This window comes from Cucumis sativus, chromosome 4 (assembly GCF_000004075.3).
Source record: "Cucumis sativus cultivar 9930 chromosome 4, Cucumber_9930_V3, whole genome shotgun sequence".
Lineage (NCBI taxonomy): Eukaryota > Viridiplantae > Streptophyta > Magnoliopsida > Cucurbitales > Cucurbitaceae > Cucumis > Cucumis sativus.
Genome location: NC_026658.2, coordinates 1,350,548 through 1,375,879, shown reverse-complemented (window position 1 = coordinate 1,375,879; position 25,332 = coordinate 1,350,548). Strand labels below are relative to the sequence as shown.

Genomic DNA, 25,332 nt, shown 5'->3' with positions numbered 1-25,332 from the left:
AACTATGAAGATGGTGAATTGAATTAAGTGGCATTAGAGCATCAGAAATAAGAATTAGAAGGCTAACATATATTGAAATAGTTTGTGTGATTTGATTTCATTCAACTATTTGCTAATGGTTGAATGATTTGTTTGTTGTGTACGTCAAATCAGTCAGCTTTTACTACTTCGCATCACATGTGTATTAACAATAAATGAACTTGATTAATGTATTTTTTAAGGCATGGTATCCAACTAAAATGTTTATTTTTCAATATATGGGGTGGAATAAAAATAAAATCGTAAAAAATGAGAACGATACAAAAAATAGAGTTTAATTAAAAATGGTTAAAACAAAATGACTTAAACTAGAACGATGGAACTAAGTTTTGCTCTTAAATCTTGTAATAACGTGACTCATAACAGGATTTCTTTTTCTTACTGTAGTTGGAATGGGGGATCGAACCTAACACGTGTTGGTGGATGAATGGGTGAAGAAAAAACTCGAAAAGAGAAAAATGAAACTTCAGTCTTGGGTTTGCTGAATTTTGAAAGAATGTAACATCAGTTGAAGAAGACTCTTTACCAACCCCTTTGGATGATTATATTTCTTCCCAAACACATATGATTATTATGTCAACCAATTACTCCATTCTATTCTATAATTATTTAACCATTTTCAAAAAATCTCTATACTATGTTGAATTATTATTAGCCAAATTTTAAAATAAAACATTTTTGTTTAGTTTTTAAAATTTTGCCTTAAATATGTAAACTTGATAATTATAAAAAGTGAACTAAATAATAATCTAAATTTTGGGAAACAAAGAAAGGTTGGATTTGTCAGGAAACAGAACCCCACTGCTTAGATGTTTGTTGAATGGTCATTTCATCAAACAATCATAACTCTCCAAAATGGAATTTCCTTTGCACAAAAAAAAAGCTTCTTTTTCATCATCAACAGACAGGTCAAAAACCACTTTACAGTAATACACCCTTTCTTCTTTTCAGATTCTAAAAAATTAAAAATAAAATATCCTAATTCAGCATTGAATTGGATGAGTTTTCAAAAACTATGCAATTGGGTTAACATGTGTACCAACTCATCACTTGAAGGTCTATCTATTGCCTGTTCTGATAAGCAAACAACAGCAATCCTCACTGCCATTAGCATTTCATCCTCTTCCCCTTCTTCTCCTATGATACTCTTATCTAGCGCTTCTCGTGCCTCCCCGGCAACCTGTAAATGTCTTAGCCACTGACCTAAACTACCTCCGCTTGCTGCTTCTCCAAAAAACGGATCTGTTGGATCTTTACCTGTCAGTAGAACAGCCAAAATCATCCCGAAGCTGAAGATGTCGCTCTTATCGCTATACCTGTTTAAACTTGAAACAGCAAAAGTCGAATCAACTACTTTTCGAAACAAGTGCTCATCAATCAAGATTCTAAACAGAGAGTAACTCTGAATATCCTTACTTATGTATCTTTATCAAAGTGATATTAGTTTGCTCTAGTTTCGGCATTAATTTTCTTGTACTATATGCTACCCATTTAACAAGATATCCTGGCCTAAACCTTTTTCCTTCCAAAGAAGATGCATTAAAAATTAAATACCAGATAAGCTTTTGAATTTAGAAGTGGTTTAATTTCATTTGTCAAGAAAACTTGAGGATATTAATTCACAAGTCGCCATTCCCCGGGATAGGTTAACTCATCTTCTAATAGTAGTTTAATTTGATACCAAGAATAAAAGGACTTTGGTTCAAACTCCTATCTTAAGCTTTAGCATAAGCACCAAAAGATATCCCAACCACTAAATCATTTTCGTACTAATAAGAGAACAAAAATCTCAACTTTTTAGCCTTTTGGATTCAATAGTACTTGGCTGTAGTATGAAAACAGACTGTCCAATGATCACAATTCTATAACATCATCATTCATCACAAGTTTTACCAGTAGTTTAACATTTTCAACATCGAAGTTTCAAAACACAAGAACAAACATGAATCAAAATGAAACGAGTATCAAATGAACGTGTTAGTTAGGAATAGAATTCTAACCTGCAGTCCTGCAAGCACTCAGGTGAGGTATAGGCAGAGGTAGAAGCCATGTTCAAGTTAGAGAACAACTTAGGCAAGCCACAGTCAGCCAACCTTGGTTCATACTCACCATCCAACATTACATTTGAAGGCTTCAAATTATAGTGAAGAATCTGAGGATCACACTCAAAATGAAGATACTGAAGACCCTTTATAACCCCAACTGCAATACCAAGCCTAATTTCCCATCCCAACCTTACTTCATTCTCCCTCACTCTCTTCATCACATCCTCAAGGCTTCCTGTTCCCACATAATCATAAACCAACCACACTCCTTCTCCTTCCCCAACATAAGCCCTTAAGCTCATCAGATTCCTATGTCTAAGCCTGGCCAGCCTCTCAAGTTGCAGCTGTGTTTGCCTCTTCTCCGACTTCCTTGCCGTGTTCTCGGACCCTTCGAGCCGTTTCACGGCGATCGTCAGCCCGTTGTCTAGAATGGTCCTGTAGTATTTCCCATGGGGATTGGACCCCAGAAGCTGATTTTCATTTCTGAGGGCGAGATGGAGGGTTTTAGGGTCGATTATGGGGGAGAATATGACAGGGCCTTTGAGAATTGGAGTTTTGTTTAGGTAACGGACGAAGCTGCGGATTAAACAAGCAAAAAGAAAGGAGCCCATTAAGCCTGTAACTACACCTAATAGAACACTGAAGATGATTCTTCGGACGCCATTTTTGAACTGTGGAGAGCTTGTTGGTGTTGATGATGTTGTTGGCAATGGCGGTCCTGAAGAAGCGAAGTGATTGCTTGTTCTTTCCTGGCATTTTGCGTCGGAGAGATGGAGAAAAGAGAATACTAACAGTAAGTGAATCATAAACTTAACGGTATATCTTTTCTTCCCCATTTGAAAACCAAAATAATTCCAAACAAGGCTTCTTCATTCAATTCCTACATAATAATGAGAAAAATATTCGAAACTCAAAACTGGGAAGCGAAGCTAATGGAGAAGTCCCTCAAGTTGAAGGAGACGTGGCCATGGATTCATTGGAGGAAGTGGCTAAAATGCAAGGGAATATCAAACAGAGGAGAAAAATCTTCGGTGGGAAGACTCAAAAGAATCAAAATTAGGAAGCAGAGCACTAGAGAAATTGATCCGTAATGGGAATGAGAGACCAGTCAAATGAGAATCTGCTACTCTCACCATTGAATAAACAACACCCACACTTTCTGTAGCTATTTCCAATAACAAAAGCGAGAGACCCAGAAAGGAAAACAACAAAATATGGGGAAGAATTGGAAAGTTTCAGATAACCAAATGAAAAAATCGACTCCAAAACTCCATTAACAAAGACAAAACACACAAACTGAGCCCGCCTCCCTGAAATGGACAAGAAGAAAATAGAAAAATTCAAAGAGAGAGAGATTGAATATGAACACCAAATGAAGGAAAACAGAGAGAAAACGCTGAAAAACAAAGAGGGATGTAAGAGACAGAGAGTGAAAGTTGAGAATGCAACTGCTGCAAGAGCAAAGAGAAGGACCCCATGTTTTCTTTTCTTCTTTTTCTCTCAGAGTCCTCAGCGACACAACAAAACAGAACAGAACAGAAGAGAACAGAGCAAAAACAGAGTTTTTCTCGTTCCCGCCTTTTGAGAGAGTTTTCAGTGGGTCCCATAGCCACGTCAACACCATCTTGGTTCTCAAACACATCCTGACCGTTGGTTGTCAAAGTCTTTGGAATTTGTGCTTTTCCTTATTTTTGCTTTTTGTTAAGTAATATTGATTACTGACCATAATCACTAAAACTTCCTTTTTCTTTTTCTTTTTCTTTTCCTTTTTCCCTCCAATAATTGCTCTTTCTTTTTTCTAATTATTAATTGAAAATTATACATAATAATACTCTCTTTTCATCTTTCACTTTGCTTTTTTTTTCTTTTTACTTTTTGTTAGTTAATATATCATATCCTCCTTTTACCTTTTTTTAATTCTTTTTCTTCCCCAATACGACCAAGGAGTTCAAATATTTACATAAAAGAAAACAATAATATATATATTTTTCAACTAATTTGAGATATTTTGTTATATTTATAGATATTCTCAACCGTGTTCATGTTGTCATAATAGTGATATAAGAAGTGATATTGATACAACAAACGGCTAAGGCTTCACTAATAAATAATAGGGAGGGAATAATAAGAAACCAATGTACAAATACACAACGCCCTAAAGATTAATAATAATCATCAATAGCTTCACCATGAAATGGAAGCAAACTGAATAAAACCAAAGAAAAGAAACAAAAGGGATTAGCCCTTTATGGCTTGGCTTCAAAGTTGAAGCTGTGCTATTTTGACTTCACACATCAGGCCACAGCAAAAACTCCAAAGCCAAACTGGGGCTATTTTACAACAATACAACTCTGTTGGACTAACTTGCAAAGATTGCCCAGGAGGGCAGGCAAGCTGACCTACCACTCTCTTTAACCCCTCTCAAAAACACTCTTGCCATTTTACTTCCCACTGGATTTTTTTTCCAAAAAAGAAAGAAAGAGAGAAAAAGAAAAAGAAAAAGAACAGAAAAAACACCCACCTCCTCTCCAAAGTCATAAATACATTCTATCTTACAAATTTCATTAACTTATATCTTGATGGTGCCTTCAAATATCTTCCTTTTTTCTGGTATCTCCACAACAATCTCATCCATTTGCATCAGATAGTATAGCAAGAATCTCCACATCATTAAATTTTAATTCTACTGCCAACTCGAGAGGGGTTTTACCATCTCCGTTCACTGCTCGTGGATCGGCTCCCCTGTAATGTATACACAGTCATTTTATAGAACCATTAGTGGTCGCATGGTGGAAAGAATTGAAGTTAAAGAGGGATCTCTTCTCATTTATCACTATCTTACCTGGAAAGAAGCAATCTGGCAAGTGCAGTTCTTCCTTTAGTGATACAGTGATGGAGTGCCGATTGACGTCGAGAGTCAATGGCATTAACATTTGCCCCACATTGTAGAAGGAGCTCGAGCATACCAATGTCTCCAGTTTCACAAGCGAGATGTAGGAGTGTGCAGCCATCTAGACCCTCCATAGCTTGGCCTTCACTTGTACCTTCTGAAATCGAAGAGCTCGTTGATCTCTCAACAAAATCACTGCCTTTGTAATTATGTTGCTCAAGGCCAGTTGGCTCCTGCATTAACATTACTTTAGCAAGAGTTAAGGAGCCACATGGCACTTGCTTATACACTGCATTTACATCTGCTTCTGAGTTTATGATGTGACGATAAACGGCTTTTTTGTCATTTGAGCGTACACCATCCCATATCTGTTGCGCCACTAAATGTGGATATTGAATTTCCTTTGGTTTCCGAACGAAAGCCTTTTCTGCATACTGCCATTCAAGAGAAGTGATAACCATGAATTCATTTAACTTCAAAACCAATACAAGTGATAGAGCACTAGTTACCTAATTTCAAACATCAATATTTGCTTAAGTAATCTTAATGCAGATACCGCTTACGAGTTGCATCATAAATGACAGGATTGCAACATCATTTATTTTCAAAATCAAGAAGTTGCTGTAAATAAAAGGATATTATTGTTGATGTACAAAAAGATGATTGTATTAATAATGAGATTCGGATTCTGTATTTACAGAAAATGATACAATTGCCTGAAATACACTCAGAAATCCAAAACTGAGAAATTTTGGCTTAACTCAGGATCGAAACACTAGGGGCCTTTGTGATTGTTGCTGTTATTCCTACTTCTACCTCGTCAAGCTGTTATGAACTTTGCTACCATTCGGTATCCCAGGAGCTAATCATGTGTATGTTAGATAGATGTTTACTCTTTAACTTGCTCAGTTTAATTGCACAGGTCCCACAAGTAATGGCCAGCTCATGAACTTGCCGGATGAAAAGAAAACTTTTGTTTCCGTTTCAAAAGAAGAAAAAACAATCAAGTTTCATGTTGATTTTCTCATTCTTGGAAACACAGGTGCAGATCATTCTGAAGAACTTGTCAAACTCTAGAAATTAGCTTATGGAAAATTGAATTTTTTTTCACGTTAAGGCCACATCCAACTAGGAAGTCTACATGTAAAGGTTTTACACAGAATCTTATACTAAAATTTTACAGGTACTTTTATCCAGTTCGTTGAGTTTCCAGTACAAATGGCTTTTGATAATCTACTAAGAGGAAGAAAAAAAATATCAAATATTTGTATAAATTTGATGACCTGAACAAACTAGAAGATTTGTGATCATACCTTTGCATGAATGAACTTCTCCTTCACTGATATTGGATCAGAGTGACTAGGTTTGCTGATAAAATGCATATTCTGTTTATCAGACTTGTACAAGCTTCACCACAAAAATAATAGGTGAATGTTAGCAAAACCAAATAAAATGAAAGTGGATATTGAACATTGTCTTGAAAAACTTATGACTGACTGAATAGTGAAGTTCATTTACCCTGCCGTAACAAGATCGACCTGAAAGGCACTTCTAGATTGCAGCATCTCCTCCCAAACCGAGTTCGCAAAGGTATTTCCAAGGGATTGAAACAAACTGATAACTGAAGGTTCCCACACTTTGACATCCAATGTAAGGGATCTCACCTACACAATTGCAGAGGTAAGCCGTAAGCATTTAGAATGCAGGAAGCAACAAGAATTACTAACCACAGAAATATCTTTATCAAAAACCAAGGGCACCACCGAGTGAAAAGCTTTACTTTTAGCAATCTTGTGTACTAACCCAATTAATTTCTAGGTTAATTTTTTTCACTTTTAAAAAGCAACAAGGAACACATTCACATACTTCCTGTAAACAGGACAATAAATGCAATATCATATAAAGGTTATAAAACTATTCTGTTTAAATGGAACAAAAGCATATCATTGATGTGGTGAAATGAATACCAAAGGCCCTATTATAAGGTAATTATATGAAAGCTAGTAATCAAACTATTGTGATGTAAAATTGTCTTACTTATGGCTGCACACATTGACCTTTAACGGTAAAGAAGTACAACAAATTTACAATGAAGCGTTAACAATAATCAACACCATTTCACAAAGGAAAACCACAATGAGATTAACAAAAAAACAGGGGCTGACGTAAAACAGCTGATGTAAGAAGGAGGGGTTAACTCGATAACTAATTAATATTCTAAATAATTTCCTTTCCATCCCCACTCGTAATAACTCTATAAATAGGTGTATTCCCCTCTCATATGAAACACATTATTCATTCTAATAAAAAGATTAACAATCTTGGTTCTCGGAGGATTCTCCTAAAGACCACTTAGGCAACATCAGCACCAGTCATTTATATGAGTTCTTCCCACATTACTTTCCACTAGGAACCCTTTATTTCACATATGGAACTGCCAAGTTTTTTAGCACCTCATCTACTCAAACAGAATTATGAACACGACAAAAGATCAGGAAACAAATGATTGTTTTATTTGCTCCTGGTTACATGAACTACAACACGAATACTGAGTGAATTTCTTCAACTACATGGTTAGTTCCACAAAAGTTTTATCATGCTAGGCTTGTCAGATTACCCAACAGCCATTTGGATACTGCTTTCATGCCACTCAGAACATTGTCATGGAATTAACTCACATTTTTAATAAATCATTACAAGATAATTACATATATCGCATGCATACACTGCCCTTTTATAATAGCATGATGCTTTCTTAATGGTAGAAGATCACCCACAGGATACACCACTACTGGATAAAGTGCATGAAAAGCAAGTTCAAGATACCTTTGATATGTGAACACCAAGATTACGATGAACACCAGAACATTCAATACAAACAAGAACACCAAGATTCAAAGATGCCCAGTCAGGTTCAGGAGCACCACAATCTGCACACTTATCGTTCCCGCATACTCTACGAAGTATGTCTATTGGCTTCTCAATTTTCATCACTGATCGTTGCTGTTGCAAGTTTCTTGAAGGGCGGTCCATATGAGAGGAACTAAGGCTTCTTTCCGATGTGTATTCTTCAACCGCAGTCTGATCAAAGTCAGAACTTTCAAAAGAACTACTCTCACTAGTAGATCTGTGATGACCACTTCCCATGGGACTACCCGCAAGACACTGATACGCAGATAAAAAAGTTGCACAAATAACTTCAAACATTAATATTTGAAGACCTCAAAAGTCAAGCAAAAAGAAAGGCAGAGTGAATACCCTCTCTGGAGCCTGAGAACTTAGTAATGAAGCAATAACTCCAGTTATTTTTTCAATCCAATCCATTTGATCAAGTGCGCTCTCTGCCTACACTAACATGCAGAAATAGATTTATAGGGAACCTTAAAATTATAGAATCTTCATACAACAATTCTGGAAGTGAAGCATCAATTTACAGCTCAAACTAGCCCCTAAATCAAACCTGCAAAGTATAACTTTTGGTTGGTGATATGATACGAAAGCAGAACCTAAGATCAGACTGGTCTGCATCAACTTTGATTGTTGAAGTGAGCAGGTTTACTGTATGATGAGCTACAGATTTCTCATCATGCACCCCACCATGATAATGGGAAGAAAGCCAGCGGCTCAAAAGGCCAGAACCAAGCTCTGAACTATTCCTCTGACCTGCTAGTTGTGATAGAGACGCCTACAAACCCACATACACATGAAGCAAATTCAGACACTACCATTTAACAGAGGGAGGGGGAAAATCTTCCTGCTCGTGACAAGGTAACATGAATAAATTACTCACAGATGATTTGTTACACTGCTTGCGATAATAATACAGTAATCCCCGGCTATCAAGAACAAAAAACCTTCTTTTCCAGTCACCTCTCAAGTTTGAAGAACGCTTTGAGAGATAACCTTGTCGAATGGTTTGAACCTAAATTATAGTTGAACAGAAAAAATTAAAGCCATGCGGCAAAAATGGAAAGAAAAATTAGTCACCCAAAAAAGATAGATAAATGCTCATGTCCAAAGATGAAATATTTGTTACACTGCTTGCACCTTGGGAAATCGGTGATATAATGCAAATGGACACAAAAATGAAATATTTCCTGACCTTTCCTTTTGCAGCAGATTGCATGACTTCTTCTATCATTTTATGTGAACTTCTACCAATGGCTTGAATACCATCTCCATTGGGAGAACCATTAGAACCATTTGACGACCACCTACTCTCCCGATCAACCTGCCTCTTGTACTCTTGCATCCGTTCACTAAGAGCTGCCTGCTCATAGTTGGACCTTTCTCTCGATTGCTGGGCATAGGTCAACACCTGCAAAATAAAGGTGCATCAGTTATTTTAACACCAGTATTATATAAATATACTGTTTGACAGAGGCTTGACATATTAAACCAAGTCAAGTTTCCGATAATTTAGTGTGAAACCATAAACTGCCTTTTCTATGAGAAACATGAAACCAGAAACTACCTCACAAGGAACTATCTTTTATCAAGTCAAAACACAGGTCAATAGATCAGCATGTTTTACAATGGTTTTTTTTAAATAAAATTTATTGGGATTTTAACACCAATAACGGAAAGGATTCCATTCTTACAACACCAATAACGGAAAGGATTCCATTCTTCCAAAAACTTTTTCTTTTAAGGAAACGAGCCTCTTCATTAATATAATGAAATGAGACTAATGCTTAAAGTACAAGTACAAAGAGCTTGAATTTCTAAGGGACAAAGAAACCGGAAACCAAATACATTGGACAAACAAAACGAGGTCCAAGAGCTTAACAAACCCAAACAAGGCAGAAAAACAACCAAAACAGCAGCTGGAGAAAAAAAATCAACCCAAACGAAATGCTGGGAAGGGAAAACAAAAGAGCACCAAAAAAACCTATAACCATGAAAGAAGAAATCTTTAAGAAGCTTGAAGAAGATGCATCTCAAGAGGACGAAACGAAAGAGCTGAACTATCTTGACTCCAACCAAAAACCATCTGATTCGTAAAAAATTTCCCAATTCAATTGCTGAAAAACTGCTGCCAAAACTTTAGATACACAACTGAGGTACCCACATTTGGGTGTCAAGGAAACTCATAGGAAATTAATCCTAGATAGGTGGCCACCATGGATTGAACTCATGACCTCTTAGTTAGTTACTGAAACTATGTCTCTTTTTAACACTAGATCAACTCATGATGGTTTGAGACAATTAACTTTCAATGTAGAAGCCTTCTTAAACACATACATTAGCAGTAGTTGACAGATTATCCAAAGCTTAATTTCCATCCCCACTAAACAAGAGACCATTATGAACAAATTGAACACTGTTTAGTTATATCAGGTCTTAGCCAAAGTCTCCTGCATGCCAACCCTTCCCGGGGACAAAGAAGTCTACATCCATATTTTCAAACTTGAGCAAGGCTTTATCAGCTGAAAAATAGCTTAGCCATGCCTTGAACAGTGGTGAGAAATCTACCCCATGGTTCTACCCTCAGAAACTAAAAAGTCTTCCATTCAAGGAGAAAAAAATAGGATTTTTCTCTGTTATTTTCTCCAAGTAATGAGAAGAAAATAGGGGGTTGCGGGAAGTTTTCTTTGCGGCTAGAAAGATTACAGCATTTTTGCTGTTGATTAGACTTTGAATACTGCCCTTTCTTTTCTTGGTGCTGGTTATTCCAAAAATAGAATTAACGCATGAAAAACAGTCCATCAATCCCAATTAAACCTACTAACTTTATCCTCCTACGCAGCAGCATCACATTAGGTTCCCTCAGGTTTTCAGCAAACTAAATTTGAAAATTATTCCAATGATGTAGCAAAATATCCTTGCTTGAAGTTAAATTTATTGAACATTCAGCACAAAGCTCTCTTGTCTTGTTGATCTTCCTTTCAGTAATTGTTGTTTTTTCTCCTTTTTTTTTTTTTTTTTGTTCTTTTTTTATAAGAAACAAAGAATTAATTGTTATTCTAAAACTGGGAGATGCAAAAATAATAATGATTGACACTCATTAAACAATATATTCAGTTTAGCCCAAAACAGATAGAAGCTAACCTGATTAATATAAGGCTCCATTTGATGCAACAATTCATATCCCTAAAAGGTAAAGTTAAAAGATGAGAAGGAACACAACAATACAGTTAACAAATGTGCTAAAATTAATTTGAAAGCTGACCTGTTTGAAATAACGAAGATGTGCATCCATTGTCCCACTGACCGCCTCTAAAAATTCAAACCTTTTTTTGGCCTCAACATTAGAAAGAGCAGTCACCTACAAAGATGGATAAAATTATAAAATATTGAATTGAATTATTAGGAAATATAATTTGAATCATATATCAGTAGTCAAAGTATAGTGCAGAAATTACTAGACTAAAGCGCGCCTGCTCAAATGTAGATCTTGCATTATGAAGTTCCTGGAAGACCAAATTAGACCTAGTGAGCAAAATAAATACCACTAAATTCTATGCTTAAAAAATGGGATGAGAACATTTAAAACTTTGGGGTTAGCTTAGGACCTCTTCCAAAAGACTAGCAACGTCACTTTTAGTCCCTTTTCTCAGTGACAGGAATTTCTCACGAGCCTGCATGTTATATTCTTTTAAAGTTAACGAAAAAAAAAAATCAAAGACAACATAGATACTTCAACATTAGAACTTACTAAAATAACTTCAAACGAACTGAAACTACTAAAGTGAAGTTGTTTCAGTCACTTGCAAACTACAAAAGTCACATTACAACATCTCTTGAATTTCAGGTCTCGCCAACCTAGCCACACTTTTAAGTTCACTTTATTATCTCACCCGAGTATCCTTTGCTTTCCCATTTCATTTATAAACAAAAGTGGGGGATGGGAAGAATGCTTGTTTTGGGGGGCATAAGAGGTTGGGACAGACCCCTATGCTGTTTGTTTTCACTTATATTCCATTTATCTTCGTCTAGAAATCATTCATTTGCATCTATCCTCTCCTGACTTGGTCCACCTTCTCTTATTTTGGGTTTCCAATCTTTGTTGACTAATAGGAAAACGACGGTTGTCTTTGCTCTTTTGTCCTTGCTTGATAGGTGGATGTTAACTTTTAGAGTCCTTGGCCTGCCTTCCAAGGGTTTTTCTTCCAGTTTCTTCTTCCATTGCTTGTCCAATCTCATCCCAGCCAGTGAGCCTATGCTTTTCTTCCATGAGGGAAGGTGAAAATTTTCAAGGTCAAATTGTTGGTGTGGAAAGTTTTGCATACACAAGTTAACACAATGAATTGAATCTTGATGAGAGGGCTTTTTTAGTCTGTCCGCATAGTTTGCAACGGTTGAAACCTGAACCATATCCTACAAAGTTGTGACTTTGCTCAGGCTGTTTGGTGTGGCTTCTTCAACGCATTTAGCTTTAGCCTCGCCAACTCTCCAAGTTGTAGGAGATGATAGAGGAATTTCTACTCCATACACCATTTCAGAGAAAGGGTTGTTTTTTAGTAGGTTGGGGTTTGTGCTATTAGGTAGTGGGAGAGAAATAATAGGAGTTGGGAGATAGTTTTCTGCAATATTTGGTCCCCTGTTAGATTCTCTATTTCGCTTTGGGCTTCAGTTTCCTGATCTATTAGTAATTATTTGCTAGGTCCCATTTTACTTTATTGGAGCTTTTTCAGTGAGCTCCCTTTTTCTGGGCTTCTCCTTTTTGTATGTTCGTGTTTCCTTTCTTCATTCTTTTTTTTTCAATGAAAGTCCAATTTTTCATTAATAAAATAAATGAGTGCACTTAATTATTACAGCTTCTTGCTTCAGAAGCTGTCCTTTAGGCTTACAAAGAAGCTGGATAGATCCAAGGAAACCTTTGTTAGATCAAGCTGGCACACTGGCCTCTAGAACCTCACAATATTTAAAGTAAACAAAATTTATAACAAACAATTAAATAACTATTTACTATCTAAAAAGAAAAATTATTTTAAATGACAAAAACCTCTGAATATATTAACAAATGTAGCAAAATATCACAATTTATATGTGATAGATCACAATAGACCAAGATAGGCTAATTGACAAAGATAGTAGCCTATCTTGGTGTATCGCGGTCCATTGTAGATAAGATTGATATTTTGCTATATTTTGTAAATATTTTGATTCATTTTGTTATATTTGAAAATATCTCATTTAAAAAATAATATACATATTTTCTCTAAATAATCTCTAAAGAAATCTCTAATTCTAAATTTTTGTTAATTCTTTTACATATTAAAAATCTAAATTTTCTGTTGTGCACCTCAAGGAAAAATATGGCTATGATGACACTCGTGAATCTTTTCCCACGCACATGGGAGTGTAGCTATATGTATTTCATACAGAACTACAGATGTTACAAAAATCACACACCTGGTCATAGAGAAGACTGGCCTTGTCAAAGCGCTTCCTTGCTTCCTGCACTAACAATAGATACCTTAAAAGAGGTGCTCAAGAACAAACGAACAAGCTGCATATGTTGTTCCTTATAGTCTTATGTAGGAAACAAACTTCAAAGAAGTATAAAATAGAGTTTTCAGAGAAAGATCCATAGCAAAACTTCGAAGTATTCCAAACCAAAGGAATCCTTTTTTTTTTTCTTTTTAAAGGAAGGTAAACAGGGAGAGATTCTTAAGCTGCCAAGCTAAAATGATATCTTAAAAGATAAACCATTCTCCATAAGGTTTGGGCTTAGGAACAATGGAAGAAGAGAAGATCAAGATTCTCCCAACTTTTCCACAGTTTCTGATTCAAATAAAATCGTACAAACTTAGTGATTACATGCAAAAATCAAATGTGGTTTTGTTAAACCGTAAGTTTTTGTGCCAAATTACGTGGATTTAGTCAAACAGGCAACATTTAGTCTCATAAACTCATAGGATATAGTATCTTAGATAGTTGAACCCATGGTAATGACATGGTTGTGTTTCAAGAAGCTTGTCCCTTGGACCACCCAACCAAAGGAAAAAGAAGTTTAACTGGCCAATTCACTCATCAAGAATGAATGTTAAAAGCAATTTGTAATTTGTAGTACCTTGACTTCAAGCAAATCAATATTGACAAACTGCAGTAATCTGTCATTAAGCATATGCTCCACCTGACGAATAGAAAACAAAAAGAAAAATGAAAATAGAAAATGTATTCTCAAGTTTTAAGACAATATTCAACGTCTAAAAACACTTTTAGCATCCTCGGCCTACAGAACTTGAATTCAGAGAAGAATATTACGCAGGAAGAAGTTAGTCACAGAAATTGATCACCAACTCAATAAAGCAAAATATAAATTTCATCCCACTTTTACAAGGCAAAACTATAATTGCAGAAAAGGAAAGTGGATAAGAACTTCAATTATTGACAGTGATTAAAGAAGAAATGATGGAAGACTAGAAGCAAATTTATACATGAGACAGAACAGACTATACCTAGTGAGGTTTCTGGCTCACTATGGGCATCGGTTTCAAAGCTTTTCTGTAATTATTCCCCAGATAACATCTTACTAAGTTGGAATTGGAAACCCTTTCTTTAGAGGGTGCTTTCATGGACTTTTCTTTTTTTTGTATGCCCTTGTATTCTTAATTTTTCTCAAGAAAAGTCATTGATTCTATAATGCGTGTGATATATATATATACCTGGGAACGAAGAACTTCCTTGTATGTCCCAATTTCTCTCAAAGCAATTGTAAATTTGGTCATGACAGGTCCTGAAATATCATCTAAAAGTTAATTGACCGCGCATAACTAGCAGATATAGCTCAACTTCAAATAGGAAGAAAATTTATAATACAAGCCATACATGCAATTATCAAGTGAAAAATAAAGGAAACAAAGCAAGAGTATTCACAAATAAAGTGATGTCGATATGACTACATTCAAACAAAGCAAACAAAAAAATGCCACAAAACAATCATAACCATCAAGGCAAGAGTTACCCAAAATTATGCGGTCTAACATCTCAAGCTTGTGTACAACTCGCACATCTAACATTACCAAACAAGTTCTAAAATAAACAGGCATACCTCCAAAAGCAACACTGATTGGGTCATTATGCCCGCCCCCAAAAGTTTCCAAGGAACTTGCGAAGGCAATATCACCATCATATCCCTCACCAAGTCCTTCACTGCAAAATAGAAAAAGAAAGAACAATTAGAAAATTATTGCAAAATCTTGGCCTTGAGAATAAAAGTTGACCAAACCCAAGTATAACCAAAACTACATTGAATAGTAAAGAAAATCCTTGTGTGAGTAGCTATGGTTAAGAAATGAACTTTTATAAGTTCTACATGTGTGAGAGTAAATGAAGAAAATTAATGTCATTGGTGTACAACCCCATCAATAAACCCAAAGAAGTCTGCACATAAAACATGAATAACCATAAAATAACCTTCTATTTCAACTTCCATATCATAGGAAAACAAGAAAACGTGAAATGCTATCATCATCTCCCATGTAACGAAACAGATTAGGAATATATACATCATAGAAGAAGGTTATAATGGAGAATGGCAGATTAAAGAGTCTTTTTTATATATATAAAAGAACAACTTTTGTTGAGAAGAAATGAAAGAAGCAAATTAGAGAACTTAAACACTAATTGGAATTTCCAACTTGAATAAGTTTTCTATTCTAAAGAAGACTCTGATGTCAAGTAGAAGCACAACTGGGTTGATAAAGAAACTCTACATACTTTTTAAACAATAAACCAACTAAAGAATCAAAAATGCCAAAGTAAACATACGTGTATTTTCGACATCCTTTATAAAACTTCAAACTCCGCTCCCTCAATAATTCAGCACTTTCCTCCAAGCATTGTATCTGTATCACAAAACGAAATTAACAACAAAAAATAACACCTACAATAAAACAACTTTCGTAGCTTTTCATTCATGGGTGCCACAAGAGTATGCCCATCTTTAGAATTAGGGTAAGAAAAACTTAGCAAGACATGCATATTTGCACATAAATTAATCTCAAGATGTATTTAACTGCATTCAGAGCCAATGACAGAATTTATAATAGCCATATTTCTTTCTTTTTTCGTTGCTCCTCCTTTTTTTTTTTTTTTTTTTTTTTGGGGGGGGGGGGGGGGGGGGGGGGGGACGTTTCATTGATATTAGCATGGTTGTGTTGGCTATCATATTCTGCATTGTCTTCGGCTTCCCATGTGGATTTCTTGCCTTATTTGGTTTATTCACTGCTGGGCCCTTTCCGGACTGCCTTCCTTGATATTCCCTTGGTGGCTGTCATTTTAGGTTAAGCCGCTCTTGTGTGTTATTGTGCACAATTCTAGGAGAACTCATAGAAAGAACTAGTGTGTAGAAGATTTGTATTTGATTGATCAAATTGATATCAAGTTAAAGGCACTGTTCTAAATGTTAGGAAGTAACATCTAGAGGTTGAAAGTGAAATCTCTGCAAGTTGCATCTGATTGAGGGAGAGCCTTGATCAGACGACTCATTATAAGAACACTGAAGTTGAAGTTAGGGAAGCCCAACATGTTCGCATGTGAAAAGTTAGGTATTACTTAAACATCATTTGAGAGTGTTTTTATTTGTACATGTAAAACTCTTATCATGTTAGTAATCATCTTTCACCCAAGCATAAAGCCTCCCAGACGTATGTGACTTTGCACCGAATTGGGTTAACAAATCTGTGTGTCCCTTATTACTTGTGTTGTTACTGTTGTCTGAATCTTTGGTGAATTCCTCCTAGTCAAGTGATTTTGTCTTTTCCTCAGTCTACAGGGTGAAGATTCCCAAGAAGGCTAAGTTTTTCGTAAGGCAGATTATGCACAGAAAGACAAAGGGTTAAAACCTTGAATTGGATCTTGAGCAAGGGTCAATTTTGATTGGCATGCCTTCTTTTATTCTTTGTGGAGGGCAACTAAAGACGTCAACCATATCCTCTAAAGAAGTGATTTTGTTGATTTTGTTTAGAGTTGTTTCTTGGAGCCATCCAGCTTTTGCTTTACCAGCTCTTGGGAGTGTAGGGAGACAATCTAGAAGCTTATCTCCATTCTCCTTTCTATGAGAATGAGTTGTGTGGCAAGCAAGAGTTTGAGCAATTTTATAGGATCTTTTGAGTGACAGAAATAATAGAATCTTCAGAGAGTGCGCGACATTATCTAACAATGTTTAGTCCATGGATGAATTCATGTTTCTTTGTGGGATTTGATGACAATGCCTTTTTGTAATTGTACTCTAGGTTTTATTTCATTTAATTGGAGCTCCTTTTGTAGCTAGGTTCTCTTTTTGGGTTATTTTTATTATGTCTGTTTTTTTCTCATTTTTTCTCATTTTTTCTCATTTGAAAACTTGGTCATTCTTTAAAGAATAGTAGTAGTCATCAAGTCATATAGGATTAATTCACAAATAAAAAAAAACCAAGACACTATTCAATCGTGAATGAGCCTGCCAAAATAACTGCCATCTTCTTTTCCTTTTCCCCCCTTTATGAGTGCTCGCTATACACTCATTGGGAGACCTCCAGATGACACACACGCACAAACATACAGAAACTTCAAAATCCTAATTGGAATAGTGAATGCACAAATCAGAGCCTATACACTTATCAAGGACCATAGTTTATTTTCTTTTTTGTTGATGAATACATAACAAAAAGTTTTAAATATAAAAACAAAAAACATTCATGTATTATGGGAAATGCACTCAAGCACGAGAATAATTGTCTATTATCCTTTCAGTCTCAACCACGATTTGTCAAATATCCTACTAAAGTTGCTGTAAAGGACTAGTAAATCCCCATGCTAACACAGTTACCAACCCAATTTTCCTGAGCAAGTAAATTTCAAAATTGGGAATACGAGATAATCTGAAATAGGCTCATTGAGACAATATCTAACCATTTAAACAATGACTAAACTAGCTAGTAATCTACTGAATGGTGATAGTTATAACTGGCATATCCGCTCATTAAAGGAAGTTTCCGAGAGAATGAAATTGACTGTTTGGCCAAGAAACAAATAAGGAAAGTGTTCATTAAAAGAAAAGGACGGTTTTCCAGGATTCTCAGAAGGGTTCGTCGAAATATAAAAATACCCTTAAAATTTCTTAAGCTAGTTTCCTTGTATGTCTCAGAAACCCAATAATAATTAATACCCATCAAAATTGAGCTCAATAGAGAAGATGAATTAAAAAAAAAAAACACACACACACACACAAACATTAATTATAAAAAGTGAAATGGAAAGAGAGAGAGAGCTAACCTGCTTGCGGAACATGGGAGAGTCATCAAGCTTCGCGAAATGCATTTTGAGAAAAAACTAATATACTTGCAGCCAAGGAAGGGAAAAACAAATGTCAATAACAAGGCGCCATTAAAACTCGATCAAGGTAAAGGGGAGCAAACCAAGACATGGATCCCCCAAAAATCGTGAGAAACAGAATCAGATCTTCCACATTCTAGTCCATGATCAACAACAAGACAACCCCACAAAAAGAAAAGCAAGAAACAACCACAGGAAACGCCCCCTATCAACAAACCCAGAAAAAGAAACCTAACAACAACAACAACAACAACAACAACAACCCAGCATAAGAGAGAAGGAAAAAGAATAAAAACCCAGAAATCAAAAGGGAAAAATTATTAACCCCAAAGGGTACAGAGAAGGAGGTGATCAGAGAGACGGGACTTTTTTTACAGAACCCAAAAGAGAGAAGAATTAAGAAGGAAAAATTAATGATGTAATTAGCTGAAATTGGTGGGGATTGGGTATGATTCGGTTTTCAAAACCCTAGAAGGAGCGAATGAGTGGCAAGAAAAAGAAAAAGGGAAAAGAGGGAATGAAGAGGAGGAAGAAGAAGAAGAAGAAGAAATGAAAAAGAGAAAGAGGGAGATTAGAAAAGAAACATTAATGGATGTGGGTTATGGTGTAATTTTGTATTGGGAATGGAATTTTGATTTGAGATTTTGAAAATCTCTAATCTAATCTGTTTCTTTGGTAACATTAAACCTGAAAATGTCGAAGGGAAAAACAATGTGTGTGAGAGACGAGGAGAGACAGGGCACAGTCATTGATTAAAGCGAAAAAACAGAGCTTTTTTCCTCTGTCTTTGCCCCCTCCTTTTTTTTTTCCTTTCTTTCTCTCTCTCTCTCTCTCTCTCTCTCTCTCTCTCTTCTTTCTTTTTCATTTTTCTTCCCTAAACTTTTTAGTTTTTTCTCTTTCTTTTTTTTTTCAAATTAACTTTTTACATTATTATATTTTTATTTATGTACCCTAAAAAAAATTCTTTTTTTATTTATTTCAACTTTCATAATATATTTCATTATACCTTCATGATGTACCCAAACAAAACAAATAATTATCTTTCTATATAATTTTGTTCATTGGAATTTAATAAAAATAAAAAGATCGACAAATGTATCAATTAAGCTCGTAATCTCTTGCATACTACAAAGATCCAACTCTCATAGTTTAGCAACGATAGGTCATGTTATCGGTAAAATTTATTATACTTATCTTTTTTTATTTAATGTTTTTGTACCCATAGTTCTTATCCCTAAGAGTGTTTCTTGTTACAATTACCGTTTTTTAATTTATTATCTATTGTTACATGTTTAGTCTTTTAATTTGTACAAATATATCAAGTTGCAATCAATCGTCTTATGGATATCATCAAGCCCTGCGATTCGAGGGATCATTTAGAAAATTTGGCATTTGCCTTCTTTCTTTTCTTCTGTTTGATTTCATTTTATTTATCAAGACTCGAACATTGCTGATAAGTATCGCTCTTATTTAAATTTTTCATATTTTTTTGTTTTTGTTATTTTATAAATTTCTTCCTAGGGATTGGGGGTGTTAGGTATCGATTTGTTGCTCATTTTCATCTAAAAAGAGTTGATTCTAAATTTTAAAATATCAAGAATTCGACATTAAAATTACAATGTTTTAAAAGTTTGTATATCTATGAACATAAAATTGAAAGTTTACGACAACCTTGAAAGGTCATAGATTAAACAAACATACACACAAAATTTAGGAGCACGAACAAACCAAGTAATTTATAACCATCATTACGTCGCTCTCGTTTATCTTGATTACTTTCCCGTGCATGTGACATAGTGTTAGTAAATATACCTTATATTCAAATTTCTTTACCTTACCTATCTAAAGCAAAAGAAAAAAAAAAAGAGAAAACAATGTTGGTTGAAATTATATTATTGGGTACCAAAATTTTAGGTGGAAACATAATAAGACAACAACAAAAGCACTTGATTTCTTTAGTTTAAGTAACTATATCATTACCAAATTAATTGATTTTTATAGTTCCATCTCTAACCCTTTGTTTTTTAGTTTTATTATTTTAATACATGTTTTTAAAAAAATTCTTTCTATTTTTTTTAAGTTGACTTTATTTTTTTAAAAAGTGAAAGTACAATTTATAAGTTTAAATTACATCAACAAAATTGATGTAAAATGTAGAAATGAAAATGAAACGATAGTAGAGGAATAGTAATACATAATAAATTATTTTTAAAAATTAAATAAGATAAATTGCATAGTACGTACATTATTATTTTAAAATTTTATAAAATATAAAAATAAAATTCCATATTATCATCTGGTAAAATTGAAATATTAATATGGTTAGTATAAGTTAGTGTTAAATTAAATAAATGACACATAGTGTGTTAATTAGATATAACGATATAGAGAGAGAGAGAGAGAGAGAATATTTGGAGATATTGATAGAAATATAAAAAAAGCAAAATTGAAATTGGCGTTGAAAGGATTAAATAAGAGAGGAAGAAAGGCGTTGAAGTTAATGGCGCGTGTTCCTCAAACCTTATATTACTCACAAACCCAAACAAACAAAACAAAACAAAACCTAATTATTTATTCAACTTTTCTTTTTTACTTTCTTCTAAACATATTTATCCAACCTTACTTACACTTAATTAATATTGTTTACATTAATTGAAACAATTGATGTACATAATAAGAGAATTCAGAATGTGGAGATCTGAAATATAAGATTATAAGTTTATATATAGCAAAATAAAATACTTACTTGTAAATATATCAATTTATCAAACTCTATTTTTAAATAATTGTTTGTATTATTAGTTTAGAAGAGATTAGGTTTTCACTTCTCATTATGACATTCTTACTAAAAATGTTAACTTTAGTTATTAGAAAATTGTGTTTTCGTGTGTTTTATTTTTTGAAAATTAAATTAAGTTTATTTCGTCTTGTTTTTTTTACCAATTATTATTTACCTTTTACTTATATGAACAAATGAAAATAACGAACTTTTAGTCCATTTGAAAAAACAAAAACAATATTTTATCTATTTTTTTAGTTTTTAAAACTTAAAAGGTTTATAAAAACACTTTATTTAAAAAAAAAACTAAAAACAAAATATTAAACCGGAGCTTTTTTAAAATTAAAAAAAGATGACAAATTATTTACCCTTTGTAGAAAAAAACGATTAAAAGACAAAATTCTTTACATTTATTTTTCTGCAGGACGTAATTATTTTGTCAAATTTTCTACTAAAATAATCATGGAACGATGTTAATTTGATTATTTATTAACATATTTAGAGCACGAATATGTAAGTTAAATTATATATTACTCATACAAATGATAGACAAATCTAACCCACCCCTAAACACATTAATTTTGTTTGGAGTAACATGTTCTAATGACACACCTACCTCTTTTGAGCATACTATTCAATGCTCCAAATTTAATGGCATATCAACTTCTTTTGGTGAGTACGTTTCAGCACATTTTTTTATTCGAGGATCTACTAGCAATTGCTTACATTTCAACCTCTTACCATTTTATATCTTGAGAATGAGAACAAAATGTGATATTATGTTAAATATTCACAACAAGATGAATGTAAATTGAAGTGTAAGAATAAGATAACATAGTTGAGATTAAGAGTCCGTTATACATAAAGGAAGTGAACGAGGAGACGCCCAGTGGAAGGGCGTGGAAGTGCAGAGAGGAGAAAGAAAGGACAAATAATAAAGAGAGAAGAAAAATTGATGCATAGGTTGTAAAAGAAGAAGAAGAGAATGGTCCAAAGCATACACAAAAGTATATTCCTTTGGTTTTTGTTGTAAATATTAGATGAAGGAAATTAAATATTTGACTAAATTCTTTAAAATAATTTACTTATTTTTATATGTTCTTTTTTTTTTTTTTGCAAAAGTGAAGTAATTACCATTTATCAAAATACATTATGATTAATGAAAACATAAGCATGGCCAATTAATTAGTAATTGTTAAGTCAAATAATTTATTTATTATATAGTTTATAATGCAATTAAATAATGTGAACCAAAGTAGCAGATTCATTATTTCATCCATGAAACAAGCTATGATTTGTTTTATTAAAATACAATTCAATATCTGTTTTAGATTGATTACAATCATTAATGTAGAACATAGATTGTAAAGCTTTGCCTTTTAATTCCCTCTCTCTCTCTCTCTTTATTTTTTAAAAATCATTACATATAACATTAATTATAAATGTGATTTATTAGAACGTGAGTTAGAACTAAGCATTTTTTTCTGTCACGTGAAAAAAGACCATGTAACAACTTCTAAATGATCATTTATAAAGTCAAAGTGAGTTTAGCTCAATAATAATTATTGACACGATTTCTCATACATGAAGTGGGAGGTTCGAACTTTAATGATTCTACTAAGAAAATCAAAACAAGAACTCTTAAATATGTTGGGAAAAGCACAAACTACTTAAAACTTTGAATGGTAAGAATTAAACCTTCAAACTTGTAAAGTGTTAAAATTAGACCGTGTTTGTATGGGTGTTTTTTGCAACTTGACCTTGGATATTTACATAAAATATATTAGTTGATATATATTCTACTTTTATTGTTTGTATATACTTTACATTATCTTTTAGGGTATTCGTTTGAGCACCCGTAATGGAATTAAAATGCAATGTAATGTAGTCCAAAAAAAAACATGTTTAGATCGAGTGCTTTAAACCCAAATTATAATACTAAACTCATTCCATTCCAACAGTTTTCAAATAAACTCTCTTTCTCATATCATTTTCATGGTTTACAGTACCATTTTTGTTCCTATGGTCAAATATTCAATACAATCTCTAATTTTCATCAATAATTCTGATTACATTCCAATTTTCAGGTACTCCTAACATAATTTAAAATAAAAGTTAGATCCGTTTAAAACGATGATAGTTTGATATATTTATATTATATATATAAGAGATGGAAAAACATAAGAAATGAAAGGAAAGGTTGTTGGAAAAATAGACAAAGATGATAATTTGTGGGGTAAAGTTCCTTAGAGTTTCTTCATCAACTCTCCAACATCATTGAGGAATATTTCTCTTTCAATCATCCCTTTATGTTACCAAAAAGCATACCCTCATTTTTATTTTATTTCTTTCTTTATTTCTTTTCTTTTCTTTTATTTTCTTTCATGCATGAAAAGAAAAAGAGAGTACAACAAAATTGTAATCAAATATTCATATTTCAATTAAGAAAAATAATTTCCTTTTTATTACCAAATAATTTGGAACTGTTGAATCATTCGTACAAACAAAAAAAAAAAGGTCACAAACAAACAATATATAAATATAACCAAAGAAAACAACAAAATAATTTGTTTTTCATTATTTTTAGAAGAGTATCCTACCAAATTAACTTTAAATATAAAAGAAGAAAAAGATTTTGTTTTTTGTGCATGATTTTCAAAAAAGTATTAATGAATACACAATGAGAGAGAGAAAAATGAAAATAGGGTTTTATTTGTTGGGAAGGTCTTTGATGGACTCTTCATTGCTATGACTTAGGGAAATACCTATTTTGACTCCATCAACTTTCATATCAAACAATAATTCATTATGTATATTATACCCACACACACACCTTTATTAATTACTTAGGGGTAAGCTATAGATAACAATAGACCACATTGTTTTTTATCCTAAAGTTTGAACCGTATAAATTTATCCCTAAACTTTGCAAATGTATACATCAACATAAATTACTGTTCAAATTTAGCTTGAAGATTATCATGCAAAACGTAGTCGTTTCAAGTAATCGAACCTTTAATTCGTTTAAACCATCTATTAAGATTATTACAATTTTAAAAATCATCAATGCAGTCAATTCTTAGAGTGTGCATATTTCTTCAAATGTCTATAGTGTTTGAGTTGCGAAAGCGTTGAAGCTTAATTGATAAAATGATAAGTCTCAAATGATGCGCTCACGAAAACCCTACAATTTAAAATGGATACTACACTGAAGTTAATTTAGACGGGTAAGTTAGTATATCTTTCCTTAAGCTTATTATTATCTAATATTGTTTGAAAGAAAAAGGAAAAAAGGAAAAGAAGAAAACATAAAGAGAAAAAGAGTGGGTATTAGATGGAAAAAGTTGATTAGAAAATGAGGAAAAAGAAGAAATGGGAGTGGAACTTTATGATGATTGATGAAGACTAAGGGCTATGGGTTCTTCCACTTTTTTGACCATTTTGCATCTCTTTCTATGTAAATTGGATCAAACCCTTTTGCTTTTTTAGGCATACAATCCTTCCTAAAAACACTTCTACTCTCTCCCAAAAAACACTTTCATTTCTAATCTCAATACTCTTTTACAAGAAAAAAAAAATGCTCATTTTAAACTCTATGAATAGTCATTTTCAATTTCTATCACCAAATATATATTAATACTTTTCTAGTAAACGTTAGGGAAAGAGACACTGCATTATTCAATATAAAGGTATCAGATTTCCAATTTGATGTTTTCTTGATAGGTTTTTTATGGTGAAAATTAAATAGTAAATTCAAATTTGAGTGACTAAAAACATATTTGGTAATATGAAAACCTCAAAAAATTGGAAGTTGAAGTCCTTTTCGAGTGAGAATCTCTAAATCTAGGTCGTTATTGAGATAGACACAAATTGACTAAAAATCATATACATTGAAACAAATAGTTAACAATGTTCTTGATCAAAGGTTCGAACTCTCCACACGATAGGTTCATCTATCCTACTAAAATGTTTTTGATATGCAACGTCTCCAAGACTTAATTCATTTATCATAAAATATCATCCACCGTATTAAAATTAATAAATTAAAAATAAATAATAATGTAATGTTTAAACGGTCCATATCATTATTATTTCAAAGTTTTTAAAAAATTAACTATTTTAAAATCACTCTTCCCCAACAAAAATCTACCAATTTGACAATTTATCTCTCGTAAGTTTTCTTTTAATAGTAATAAAAAAAAATCAAACAAATAATCAATGATTAAAATAAAAAGAAAGAGAAGTCCTAATAATATTTGAATACAATTGAAACAAAGAACACGTGCAAATGTTCAATCAGTGACAAAAAAGAA

The 25,332-nt window shown here is 33.3% G+C and overlaps 2 protein-coding genes across 3 annotated transcripts; both read right to left on the bottom strand.

Moving 5' to 3' along the window:
• Positions 1-844: 844 nt before the first annotated feature.
• LOC105435166 (inactive leucine-rich repeat receptor-like protein kinase CORYNE) lies at positions 845-3,892 on the bottom strand. Of its 2 annotated transcripts, none has more exons than XM_011654708.2 (2): positions 2,040-3,892; positions 845-1,364 (listed from the first exon to the last, which is right to left on the bottom strand). In XM_011654708.2, the coding sequence occupies exons 1-2, from the start codon at positions 2,918-2,920 to the stop codon at positions 1,046-1,048; spliced, it is 1,200 nt and encodes a 399-aa protein (XP_011653010.1). In that variant the 5' UTR covers positions 2,921-3,892; the 3' UTR covers positions 845-1,045. The 2 variants fall into 2 exon arrangements, with proteins under 2 accessions (XP_011653010.1, XP_011653011.1); XM_011654709.2 differs by having other exon boundaries at positions 845-1,355; positions 2,040-3,887.
• A 265-nt stretch (positions 3,893-4,157) lies between these two features.
• LOC101203435 (ADP-ribosylation factor GTPase-activating protein AGD3) lies at positions 4,158-19,040 on the bottom strand. The gene is made up of 19 exons (XM_011654710.2): positions 18,181-19,040; positions 15,694-15,770; positions 14,975-15,075; positions 14,589-14,659; positions 13,994-14,056; positions 13,333-13,377; positions 11,490-11,555; positions 11,340-11,387; positions 11,147-11,242; positions 11,026-11,067; positions 9,077-9,292; positions 8,765-8,896; positions 8,435-8,659; positions 8,233-8,319; positions 7,801-8,139; positions 6,493-6,638; positions 6,288-6,381; positions 4,927-5,408; positions 4,158-4,826 (listed from the first exon to the last, which is right to left on the bottom strand). The coding sequence occupies exons 1-19, from the start codon at positions 18,223-18,225 to the stop codon at positions 4,712-4,714; spliced, it is 2,490 nt and encodes an 829-aa protein (XP_011653012.1). The 5' UTR covers positions 18,226-19,040; the 3' UTR covers positions 4,158-4,711.
• Between the last annotated feature and the right edge of the window lie 6,292 nt (positions 19,041-25,332).